Source organism: Benincasa hispida, chromosome 9, assembly GCF_027475165.1.
Source record: "Benincasa hispida cultivar pf3 chromosome 9, pf3_genome.v1.1, whole genome shotgun sequence".
In the NCBI taxonomy this organism is placed as follows: domain Eukaryota; kingdom Viridiplantae; phylum Streptophyta; class Magnoliopsida; order Cucurbitales; family Cucurbitaceae; genus Benincasa; species Benincasa hispida.
In genome coordinates, this window is record NC_143486.1 from 78778612 (window position 1) to 78791344 (window position 12733).

At 32.1% G+C, this 12733-nt stretch overlaps 1 protein-coding gene across 5 annotated transcripts; it reads left to right on the top strand.

The window, feature by feature from the left end:
* Positions 1 to 313: 313 nt before the first annotated feature.
* LOC120086116 (Thioredoxin superfamily protein) lies at positions 314 to 7675 on the top strand. 5 transcript variants are annotated; one of them, XR_016532078.1, is made up of 5 exons: positions 314 to 702; positions 794 to 883; positions 5759 to 5836; positions 6162 to 6319; positions 7517 to 7675. XR_016532078.1 is itself a non-coding variant. In XM_039042566.2 (4 exons), the coding sequence occupies exons 1-3, from the start codon at positions 406 to 408 to the stop codon at positions 5831 to 5833; spliced, it is 462 nt and encodes a 153-aa protein (XP_038898494.1). In that variant the 5' UTR covers positions 314 to 405; the 3' UTR covers positions 5834 to 5836; positions 6162 to 6439. The 5 variants fall into 5 exon arrangements, 2 of the variants coding, with proteins under 2 accessions (XP_038898494.1, XP_038898493.1); XR_016532077.1 differs by lacking the exon at positions 7517 to 7675 and adding an exon at positions 7174 to 7438; XR_016532079.1 differs by lacking the exon at positions 7517 to 7675 and adding an exon at positions 1189 to 1235 and having other exon boundaries at positions 6162 to 6439.
* The last annotated feature ends 5058 nt before the right edge of the window (positions 7676 to 12733 follow it).

Below are 12733 nucleotides of genomic sequence, written 5' to 3' on the forward strand. Positions count from 1 at the left end.
TTTAATGAAAACCATGTAAATTTATATACAACACATGACAAATAATTAAGATCTCTTAAAATGCTAAATACCAAATATTTATAATATTTATGATAAACTTTAAATAAAAATAAATATTATAACAATTTAAGAAGAAAATATTGAAAATTTACAAATTAATCAATACAACTAATCAAACTTTAAACAAAGAAACATATATATAATATAATCTAAGTTGGGTTGGGTCAACCCAAAATTTTTTTTAATCAATCCATAACTTTATCCAACCCAATCCAATCAAACTCAAGAACAAAACTAACCAAATCCAATCTTTACATAATTAATCCATTCCAATCCAATCTTTACGTTTTGGATTGGATAATCGGTTGTTGACTCATTTCAACACCCCAACTGAGTAGCTGCGGAATGAACACAGTTCCAAAATTCCAATCTTGGGGCAACCAGCGAGCAGCAAGAATGATATCTGCAACTACTGCGTTAATAGGGCGACCTTCTTCTTCTTCACCATTATCATTACTCCTAAAAGCTAAAACACCTCGTCGGATTTTGATCCCTTCGGCTTCATTTTCCTCATCTCTTCCCTCTCGGAAACTCATTCTGTACTCCAAACCCGGATGCTGTTTGTGCGACGGCCTCAAAGAGAAACTACAAGTCGCCTTTCTGCTCGCCGGCCCCGATTCTCTCCACGACGTCGATTTACAGGCACTCATTTCAGTCCCCTTTTATTTGTATTTCTAATTCCTTTCGTGTTGGAAGCGCTTCGATTTGATTTGTTCTCTTTGGTTTCAAGCAGGTGAGGGATATCACTACTAACCCAGAATGGGAGAAAGCTTACAAGTACGAGATTCCCGTGCTCGCAAAAGTGCGCTCTGATGGCTCCGAGGTTGGTTCTATTCATACTTGTGATTCTGATTAGTATGAGCCTGTATTTTGGTGGTTTTAGCTTAATAGGAAAAGGAGAGTGTCTATTTCAGATATGCAACGCTTGTGCATTGATCCGATTAGGAGATTTTCTCGTCCTCCACTTGTTTTTAGAGCCTTGGCTGGAGTTTTACTGAGTTTCTATTTCCCAAACTTCTGTGACACTACGTTAGTAACCCCTTGCTCTTTCATTTTTCATTCGAGTTTGAGGTTCCAACGAGTTGTTCACCTCATCTTCTGTTCTCATTTAAGTTATTATGAATCCAGTTGGGTCTGTGATTAATCCAACAAGGAAGGCTTTTATCAACATACTGGTAATTCTTTTCTATCTGCTTGATTCAAGTAATTATTGTTCTAGTTTTATAATTTTTGTTTACGGACTGTTTAAGTATTTTGTTTCCTATGTTTGTTTCTCCCTATCCTGTCTCGCCATACTCATCTGGTATAATGCAGAAATTAAGCCAGTTGTAGTTTGCCTAAAGTCATATCAATGTAGAAAGATTAAAAAAAAACAACAACAACTAAAAAAGAAAAGAAAAATACTGCAATCTAGCATCCTGAACTACTAAATGGTTAATTTCTTCAATGAAGATCTGGTGTGCAATGTATCCGGACCACTACATTAACGATTTCCTCTAAAAATACGTTTCTTTGGTGAAACTGAGACACTCAGCTTTGGTAGTTGTACTACATTGTAGGAATCAGTATGGAACAAAGAACCATACCGAATCAATATGACATGCAACAAAAGAAATATTTTGGTGAATGGCTTTCATGAAAGCTCATTTGGATCTATCCACAATAACATTACTGATAAAAATGTCTTGAATACCAGTGAATCAAGAGGGCTTTACCAATGATGGCTTGTTGAAAGGATGATAACGTTTGAATAAACTCGACAGATTTGCTCATATATGTTGATCTTGTGAATTTTCTGAATCACCTGGCATCTTAAACTAAAGAATCAGGTTGATAACATTAATACTATCTATTGTTAAACAGGCAGAGGCCTATTTCAATAGAAACTTCTATGTGGAAAGATAGACCTGACACAGAAGCCTCTCGTACTATAAAAGTTGCACCTAGACCTATATACCTTCCTGGTTACTACTAGTTCCATTTTCTGTGCTTAAATGTTCTGTAAACTAAGCTCACTAGACCTATATACCTTCCTGGAACTCTTTGTATGAGCAAATGTGATGTGGGTTTCGTTCTTAGGGATGAAAATATGAAACACGTAAGGTATGGAAGGGTTTTACTGTGAACTGTCAAAATCAGAATGACAAACAAGGTGGCGATATGGTAAAGAAAAAATCAATATATATGGAAATTTATGCAACTCAGAGATCCATATATTCTAAATATTCTCACATATTAGTTTCATCACTCTGTTAGTACAGCAAGTTAACATTTGGAAAGTTCTAAGTAGTGAATGTAATTTGCTCCTTAATCACCCCTCAACCATGGATGAGATTGAGTTTCTCATCTAAGTGGCATCTGTGAAGAAAAGAATGCAAAGATAATCAACACAAAATGTCGAACTATTCCTTTTTGGTTTTTGCTGTGATGCCAAAACTTTATAGCCCTCCTTTTTGGGCACAGGGAGTTTCCTTCTGAGGAGGCGCCTTACTCATTTTCAATTATTCTTGTACAACTCTTTTCTAGTTTGACTGAGAGGTAATTGTTGCTAAATAGTGTTACTTAGAGGTTTGCTTTTTGATTGGCAAGATTCAGAGGAAAGGATAATAAAAAAAAATCAGTTACGAAAGAAGACAAGAGATCTTCATATAAGCCAACTTACAAATATCCGTCTCAATTGGCAAGAATCAAAGGAAAGGGTTATAATCCCAAAAATCTATGGAAAGAATATGGCATAACTCTGCAAATCTTGAATATATGACCAGTCCATTTATGCTATGTCATCATGAGGATAGCTCAACAATTAAGACATTTTTACTTCCTTGAAGAAGTCGAGGGGTGTTTGGGCCCCAACTTCAAGTGGATGGAGTGGGCTATTGTGGGGCTCCAATCATAATAATTGGTGTTTCCAACTATTATAACCTACAATTAACTACATTGTTACTATTTCAAATCTCTCTTTGTTACGGTGTTTATTATTTCCTACTTAGATTAAAATAGTTTACACCCTAGACACAAACTATTATAATCTGCACCTTAGACACAAACTATTATAATCCAGACTAAACTAGTTTGCTACTCAAAACTATTTTAACCTATAGTCTATTGTAACAAACAGACTATAATAACCAACTCAACGTCTCAAACACTCCATCATAGATTCAACTCTCCACCTCATATGTTGTAATATGGCTGATACATTTACTAAAAGTGGGAAATATTATAGTACATATTTCCAATCGGACATCTTTCCTGACAAGGTAGCATGCTTTGTGGATAACCTTGTTCTTTCTTCTCCCAAATTGTATGCTGAATATGTCACTTGCTTTACCATGTTCATATCTCTCCTTGTCCTTTTCCTTTTCCTTTTGGGGTGGGGAGGTGTGAAAAGTACTTTTTATTTTATACTTTAGTAGTAATGTTTAATCTGATTTTTTTTTTTTTAAAAAAAAATATATATCTCGACTTAGATAGCTATTGTTTATTCTGATACTTGTTCCTGACTGGTTTTCGAGAAAATAAATTAGAACTATCTTGCAATCCCAGAAAATAAATCACTATGTAGTGTGGTTCTTAAAATTATATATTCTATAATAAAATTTGGAAGTTGCACATTCCCTTGGGATATGTTGATTATAAGATGTTGCATCTTGTTCATTTTTTTCTTTTAGTTTTTGTGCATTCATGGAGACTTTTGTAAGTCATGCTTCTGTTTACTTAGGTCTAATGCCTTCATCTTTTTCTGCCTACTTTTGGACTCTCTTTATATGATGCCTTGTACAATTTGATTTTGTGTTGATAGTTTAGTTTAATTTTCTTTCCCCATTCTTAACGTCATTCCAAACTTTACGAATATTTTGCAACATTAAGATTATTCTGTGGATATATTGTCTTTTCTTGGAGTTCCCGTAAAATTTGCCATAATTTGTCTCTCTTTTGGATGTTATACAGCTCGTAAATTTTCAAAATTATGATAACCTATATACTTAAAGTAATCGTGTGATTAGCATTAGCTTCATATGTTTTTATCTACAAAAAGATTCTCTTTTAAATGAAAGCGTTCAAGATTACCATTCCTCTGATGTTTGACTTCTAAGCCTCAAAAGTAGTTAGAATTCTTGTACTTGCTAATATCCCACGTGTGATAGCTGCAGTCTGCAGATTTATAAATCTAGGTCGTCTATTTTTCTGTAATTTACTAAAGGAGTCGCATTTCATGTATTTCTATTCTAGTATCTTGTAAGAGATATGCAGGGTTAGAAATCTAGGTCAGGTGTATTAATTGTACAGTACACCTTTAAGTATGTTGTATTATAAACTGGTTTTAGTATTTAGTGGAGCTCAGGGATAGAAATTTAGCCTGGTATTGGCCTCCTCAAAGATCATGATAAACAGATGTTTATGTTTTATGTGTAGAAAAGACAGAGAAATTGCATGATGTAGCTAACTTGGCATGAGCGGCAGAATCAGGATAAAACAGAATTCAACAATGTGCAGATAAAATTGTCTTAAGATTGTTATATGAATAAAAACACATAAAATCAGAAAAATTAATAAACCTTGTATACAAGAGAACATCTGAACCCAATAAATTCACGTTGTCTTCACCCTAGTGCTAGAGTTTAGAGGGTAATTGTCTCTTAGAATAGAACAAATTACTTTTCCTATAGGAGCAACACCACTTCCACAAGGTCGACAAACTTTACTTTGTGGGGTATACCAAACTTTAACAAATTTTGAAATGGAGAAAATTTGTTATGCGAGAAAAATTTTGATAGTGAAGTGTAAAAATCAATTTAAAGAAGAAACATATATATAAACAAATTTATGGCCATTTGAATAGTTGTGTCTCTTCTTAAAATTGGTTGTTTATAAAAAGATGCATCCATTCATGAAAAAATATAACTTATGTAATTGAATGGATGCAACCCTAAACATTTCATTTATTCCAACAAAGATATGTATCATTTTAGATACCGAGTAATATTCCCATTTATTCCATTTGGGTTACTTGACATTGGAGTTATCCAGATGCATGTTAGAGTTTTCATCATCTCTGTTGCTTTTTTCTTTTTGGCTTCTATTTCTATCTCGAGTAGTCCTTTTCAGATATACTTAGTTACGCAGACGGCAAGTTAGCTTATTAATCTAGGTTCTGTGATTTTCATGCACCGTTCTTTTATATTTTGGTCTCGGGAGATTTCCTTATGTTATGTACCGTTTCGTGATGTCATAAACTACTAACATGCACTTGAAACACAAAAGCAATCACAGACAAATACTTACTGCTCCTGACTCATTGCTCACTGATGGATGTAGATTCCTTTTTTGTATTATTGTTCATCTTTTGACCCAATTTTCATACAAGGAAATTTACTTTAATTGATGGAATTCTCTTTAACACCAGTGCCACGTGTCAAATGAACCAAATTGATGTAATATTTGTGTTAAAAAAATCTTCTTAGACTCTAGAGATTTCTGTCCTTTCATATTTTTTCCCTCTCTTTTGGGTGCTTTTGCTTGGTTGAATATTTTTTAGTAATGCTAGACACATTGCTTCCCTTTTTCATGTGCAATTAAATTATTCATGAATCTGAAGTTCACATAGAAACTTTATACACTTTAGGATATGTTCTTTTGAATATTCGGGTTCATTTTACCTTACTATTTTTTTAAAAAAAATGAATAATTATGGCAGGAAGTACTTCCTCGGCTATCTCCTCGTCTGGGGGTGGAGTTTGTTCAGAAGAAACTGGCAGCTGCCCTACAGTAGAAGGCAAGCATCTGGTTCTGTAATTAAAATTCTAATCTCCAGACTGTATTGTAATAAAACAAATTATAAATACTTTATTCCATAACTTGAGATAAAAGCCGAGGACCCATCGATGTATAGTGAGGCTTCTTTTCTTCACCAAAAAAAATTTATGTCGTTTTCACTTTCTACTATACCACATTTGATTTAATTTCTCTTTGAATGAAATTATTGACCACCATTATCATATTCAAATACGCTATCGATTCCCACTCTTACTTTCTTTTATTCATTAATTTCTTTCATTTTTTTTTCCCTGAAAGTGACAAATCATTCATTTGTGCTTCAGAAAGGGTTTGCAAAAAAGGGAGGAGGTCGGGGAAGGGAAAAAGTGCAGAAAAGCTATATTTGACCTGGTCAAAAGTTGCAAACATGAGCAAACACAATACTCATTTGTGAAAGTTTTGTAGGTTTCTTATCTCCACATGATACCAGAGTTCCAAACTTGTAAGTTTACTCAATCTCTCTTGGGTTCATTGCAAAAACCTCTCTTTTTTGTTGTAAACATATAATTGATCTCTTCTTATATTGTGACAGCTCAAAAAAGAAAAGGCTTTAGCTATTTAATTTGACCTTCTAAGTTCTTTCATATCTTTAAAGTTAAAAAACAATGAAAGTAACTAATAGTTCTTTTCATGAAGGGGAGGTTCCTTTACCCGACTTCCCCCGCCGACCATGTGATCTGTTTTGCTAATCCTCAAATTTTAGTTTTTACTGTTAGATTTTGTTTGTTCTTTATCATTGCTCGATTCTCTATCTCCCCATGGCAAAGGAATTTTGTACTGTTTTTGAAATCACATTCAAGATTTGGCTTGCCACTCAAGCTTAGGCTGTTTTTGCTTTCCTCCTTTATTGCATCTGACTGGCTTACTATCAATCAATCATCAAACACTTGCTGCCAAAACAAAGGCGCTTTTGCCTTCTTCTTTTTTATGTACTGCAATGACAAGGTTTCATTCATTTCTTTGATCCCTACAGCAAACAAACTTCAATTCTTTTCTCTCTCTCTCTCTCTCTCTCTCTCTCTCATTCTTCCTTTTGAAAAAAGGATGACCAAACTTTGTGTCAAAAACTTTATATAAATGGGGTCTCTTGCTTTTGGAGTTGCTACTACTTGTTTTACTCGATCAAACTTGTCCAATAATTTACATTAGATTCCTTTAGCAATTGGGATTTGTAATTTAATGGCAACTTATTTTCACACCTCTTTTAATCCTCACTTTATAGCAATTTTGCTTTCTTGAATTATGAGCACTGTAGGATGTATTGCTTGTAATATTAATTTATGTCTTGTTTGGCAGAACTTTCTTAAAGGTTCTCCTCCTCTCTTTCATTGTTTTGGATATTCAATGTGTTCTCACAAAAACATCTGCTTAAATTATTCATTCGTGCATGACAACCAGGTCAACAGACGAATGATTTAAAGTTGTGAATAATTTTGTTGGACTTTAGCACTTTTTAACTAATTGGAATTTGGAAATGTGAGGGGTCATCTTGAAATTGTACTTTATTATTATTATTATTATTATTATTATTATTATTATTATTTTCAAATTGTACTTTAAAGTATTGGTCTTCTGATTTTCTGATTCTAAAGACATGTCTCCTGAGATAATTTTCTGAAATTTTCTTTTCTTTTGCTAGGGTTCATGTCAATTACTAGTCTACTGAGCTAAGCTTGTTTAGCTAAAGTTTTCTTTTATTTTTCAAAGAAAATTGTAAAAACTATTTTTGAAGTATGATGGTAGTTGTTATTACACCCTCAAACTTTTAATTATAAAAATTAGGTCTTTGAACTTTCAATAGTTGTTGATATTGGACCTCTAAATGATAAAATTTGAATCCTTAAACTTACAATTCTTACAATTTTTACAATTATGTAAGCTTGAAGGTTTAATTTTAACATTTATATAAGTTGGAGGGATCAAGTTTTACAATTAAATTTGAGAGTAAATTGTAACTACCACCATGTGTATTTTTTGCAATTTTCTGAAAAACAAATAGATATCTCTTTTTTAATAAAAGAGAAGTTCTTCGAAAAAGAAATAATAAGGAAACAATAATGATATGGTTTAGACGCGGCCTGCTTAAATAAAGAAAGGATTCGAGTTTATAGCCAAGGTAAAATATATATACACAATTATGTATATAACAAAAAATAAAGGAATATTCACCAATTGGTGATATGATCCTGATCAATAATTAAGCCAATCAATTAGCATGAGTATCTTTTTTTTTTATTAAAAAGCATCCGTTTTAAAATTACTCTATAAAGATTTATGTGCAAATATCTTAGGTGATAAGTTTAGTTATGGTTTTTTAGAACATTATTCAATCAATTAGCATGAATGATGTTTTAAAATTTGATTTTTTAAAATATTAACAGCATATACATAATAAAATACAGAAACTTAAGGGTAGAAGTGAACAAAAAAATAGTATTCAAAAGCTTGTTTTTGTTTTAGAATTTGATTAAAAATTTAAGTATTTCTTTAATAAATATGTAAAACCATAATTGAAAAATTCAGTGAAGAATAAACACAAGTTTAAGAAAAGCTAAATGAAGAGTATGCTTCGGGAGTGATTTTAAAATGGTTAAAATTACTTTTGTCATTTTTAAAATTATTATAAAATACAGTTTTAATTCTTCAAAATTAATTTTGCTAATATGAAAATTATGTGTAAAATTTAATGTTAACATAACCTTGAGCGATGGAAAGTATGTTTTAGTATGCTTATAAAAATGATAAAATAGATTTTGAGATTTTAAAATTACATGCATACATGCAAATCATTATCAATGCCTAAAAGGTTAAACGAAGAAAAATACTTGAAAGTGATTTCTGGAAATTGTTTTTCCTCATTTTCACGTATCGTTAACTTTTTATCCTCTATGAATATTTTATTTCAGTAGCATTTTTATGTTAATCAAGTTAGCATCTGTCCTCTTCTTGTTCTTTTTTTCCCCTTATAATAATAATAATAACAACAATAATAAAATAGGGTGCATGGGGATTGGGACCAAAATTTCCATTCATGACGCCATCCCTTTAAAAAAAAAGGGGAAAAAATTGAAATGGAACTTTACAAGTAAACAAATGAAACATTTCTATGTCCAAAGTAATCCAAATTAAATGGATGGGGTCATAAATTGGTATAATTCTAACAAGTTTCACGGTAGGGGTGGAATCGGTTCAGTTTGGAGGTCAAATCGAATCAAACCGATATTATTTATATATAGAACCGAATCGAACCGAATTGGTTCCATTCGGTTTGTTTCAGTTTTGTGAATCGGTTTCAAAGGCTGTTGAGGGAGAAGGAGAACTGGTGAGTGAAGATTGAGGGGAGACGAAGAGATGGAATGATTCCATTGGAATCGGTTGAAGACAAAGAGATGGAATCGGAGATAAAGAGAATGAAGAGATGGAATCGGCTGAGGATTGAGGGAAGACAAAACCTCGATTTCGAACTCGAAGACGAAGAGTGTGACTCGAACTTGAAGACGAAGACTACAAATGATTTGGAACTCGAAGACTTGGACTCAAACTCGAAGACTCGGACTCGAACTCGAACTGAAGCTGAAATAAAGAGTGAAGAGTCGAAGACGAAGAGCGACTGCGGGCTGCGGGCTGATGGACTCAAACTGAAGAGTGAAGAGGGGTTGTGGGTTGTGACGGCCACAAACCTTAAAGAAGAAAGAAACGAAAGTGGAATAGCTGGAAGAAAGAAACAAGACGGAGACGAAGGTTCGGGCGAAGAAAAGGAAACACTCGTTTTTTAACTTTTTATTAATATTTTATATATTTATATTTAAACAGTTCAGCTCGATTTAGAAATCGGTTTTCAAACTTAGAACTGAACCGAACCGTTTAAATTCGGTTTTAACATTTCAACGAACCACATTGAATCGATTTTTTCGATTTCGCTTATAAATCGGTTCGGTTTTGCAAATTGGTTTGGTTTAAGTGGTTTTGCTATCCACCCCTAAGTTTCAATTCCATAATGAATCTCGCCTACAAATCATGAGATTTATGAGTTTGATTGAATTTTTTTACTGCTCTTCATTTGAAACTTTCACAAAATTGTGAAAAGATTAGGCCATTTAGTTTGTGATATGAAAAACTTGTTATAGACCATTAAAAATATAGGAGAATGGAAGACAAGTTCGTATTCATACCATATATGTTTGGTCGTAATTTAAAATTTTAAAACTTGAATTCAAAGAAAATTATATTTGGTTGTGAATGAAAAAAAGACGAAAACATTATGAGTTTGGTAAATTTTATTTTAAAAAAAGCTAGTTTAATGTTATTATATCTTATTAACATTGTTGATATATATAAGTTTATTATAATCTAAGAAAAATTTAGGTGTAGTGATTTGTATCTATCTTTTATGCAGCTTATCCAACATCCAATGAGATTGTGTCATGTGTCACACTTTTTTTAATATTAAAAAAAATAGTGAGTAAAAGAAAGGGTATGGGATTACACTTAATCATTCCTCATAGTCTAATGAAAATAAACGGTTTAAAATTCTTTTATTTTGATATAAATCCTTTCCCACACAAGAGAGAAAAAGAAATTGTTTTTCAAAAGAAAAACAATTTTTATTTCCTTGAGAGAGAAATAAAGATATGCAAGCTTTTAGAATTAATGATGATGTAATAACTTCTATGCATAGTTCTTTGTAAAATAAATATAAATAAATAAATAAAAAGATGATGGAATCCTCCATAACACCCAGAGAAACTTAGATAGAAAATCTCTTCGTTAATCTTTCAAGCTTTCAACAATAATGGATCCTTTTTTTTTTTTTTTTGAGAAAATAATTAATTATATTTATATTTTAATAATTTTGGTTTGTTGATTTCTTTTATCTGGTTTTTTTAGTTATAAAGAAATTATTCACAACAATTGATGAGAGATTGACCTCATCCATAGACATGTCTTCGAGGCTCATGAATTTTGAAGAAAAAGAAAAATATTTGTTATTTGATGGGAAATGCATCCTTTCTTTTCATAATTTTTTAAGACAAAGAAAACAACATTTTTTTAAAAAAGGTTATTTTATTAGCGGTTTTGTAAAATTGTTTTGAAAATAAGTATGTCAAATACGTTTTCATGATTTTTTCTAATATATATTTTTTTTTATTTTGAAAAGCATAAAATGAAATTATATTACGAATCAAACGAATTCTAGTTAGTTATTGAACATCTACAAGCTTAAAGGTAAATAAATGAGTGTATGTATGGATGAGACATGATTATATTTTCATGTATATATATAGACACGTACGAGGTGTGACGATTTTATGTCGTTTTAATAAAGTGTTACATTGAATGGACTATCCTTAAATATTTACTCTTTTTTTGTTGTACACTTCGAATTTATGATTTGATATGTAATTTTTTTTCAAAAATGTATGTAATTGTACTATGAAAATTTGATTATGATTTGATATAAGTAATATGTGTATCCGACGTACTAATCAACCCAATATTTAAATATTTTGAATTTAAAAAAATGAATATTTTCGACGATCCAAATATCTTTTTTGAGCACTACAATAACCAAAAAAGGAAAAGTACAAGAAGATATATATTGCAAGAAAAAAAAAATCTAGAATATTGTTTTTCTTTGACATATCCTTTATTTTTCTTTTTTTTTAAGGGAAAAAAAAAGCAAAATTAATATTGCTCAGAGAGAATGCTTATCCACAATTATTTTTCATCTAAAAAAAAAAAAAAAAAAACTCCGACCACATTTTTTTTGGCAAATGATTTAATGACGTGTCCACTGTCCACCAATAATCCTTCTGTGAGGAAAATAAAATAAAATATGCACCACATGGTTTCAAATTGGAATCCTAAAATGAAAACACACTTGTTTTTCAAAACTTTGATTAATTTACTTTTCCAAACCATAATTTATTGCCTTTTTTTAGCTGTATAATTTATTGTGAATAGTAGCACTATTTTTTCCAAATTTTTATTATTAATTATTTAATCATGACATGTTTATTTGATGATATCGTTGATGAAATAAAATGGATGAATCGTAAATTTATATTACCGAAGAAAATAGTCTAAGTGCCTACAAGACAAAAGAAATCGAGCACCAGTGGTGTCAAGCTCCTCGTGGGTCCTTTAAGCTCATTTTAGGTTATACCTATTGGTTCTCTAAGCTCACTTTTGGTTTTTTACATGGGTTATCTAAGCTCACTTTAAGCTCTAGGCTCTCCTCATGAGTTTGGACTCTACTAGGCTCTCCCTATGAGTCCTCTGAACTCTACATGGGTCCTTTGAGTTCTCCTAGCTAGGCTCTTCCCATGAGTCCTCTAAACTATCATAGCTCTCCCTATGAGTCATATGAGCTCTTTTAGTCTTCTTTGTGTTCCACTGGGCTCTCTCATAGGCTCTCTCCATTGGTTCTCTGAGCTCTCTTATGCTCTTTTCATGGGTCATCTAAGCTCTTCTAGGCTCTCCCCAAGGCCCCATAAGTTATCCATGTTGCTCCTCTGAGTTCTATTGGCCTCTCTTCATTGCTTCCCTGAGTTATCCTAGGCTTACCCATGGATGCTCTCCTAGCTCTCTCCATGAGTTCTCTTAAGCTCTCCTAGAAGCTCCACTAGGCTCTTTCATAAGCTCCTCATGGGTTCTTTGAGCTCCCATAGGCTCTCCATGAGTCCGTAGGCCTTCTGTCTCTCTCTAGATTGTAGGACTCGGCCAATGTCAATAAATCTACCAACAACAGATTCTATGTATTTATGGTCACTAGATATTAAAAGAATGTGCATGGTTAAAGAAAATCAACAATTGTAATCGGTTCATTTATAAAACAACACAATATGTCGAGTTG

What these genes read in the sequence shown, in the direction of transcription:
- LOC120086116 (XM_039042565.2), top strand. Translation starts at nt 406, where the DNA reads ATGAACACAGTTCCAAAATTCCAATCTTGGGGCAACCAGCGAGCAGCA. An exon ending in TCCACGACGTCGATTTACAG is followed by an intron (nt 703 to 793) that starts GCACTCATTTCA and finishes GGTTTCAAGCAG; the next exon opens with GTGAGGGATATCACTACTAA. An exon ending in TGCGCTCTGATGGCTCCGAG is followed by an intron (nt 884 to 974) that starts GTTGGTTCTATT and finishes TGTCTATTTCAG; the next exon opens with ATATGCAACGCTTGTGCATT.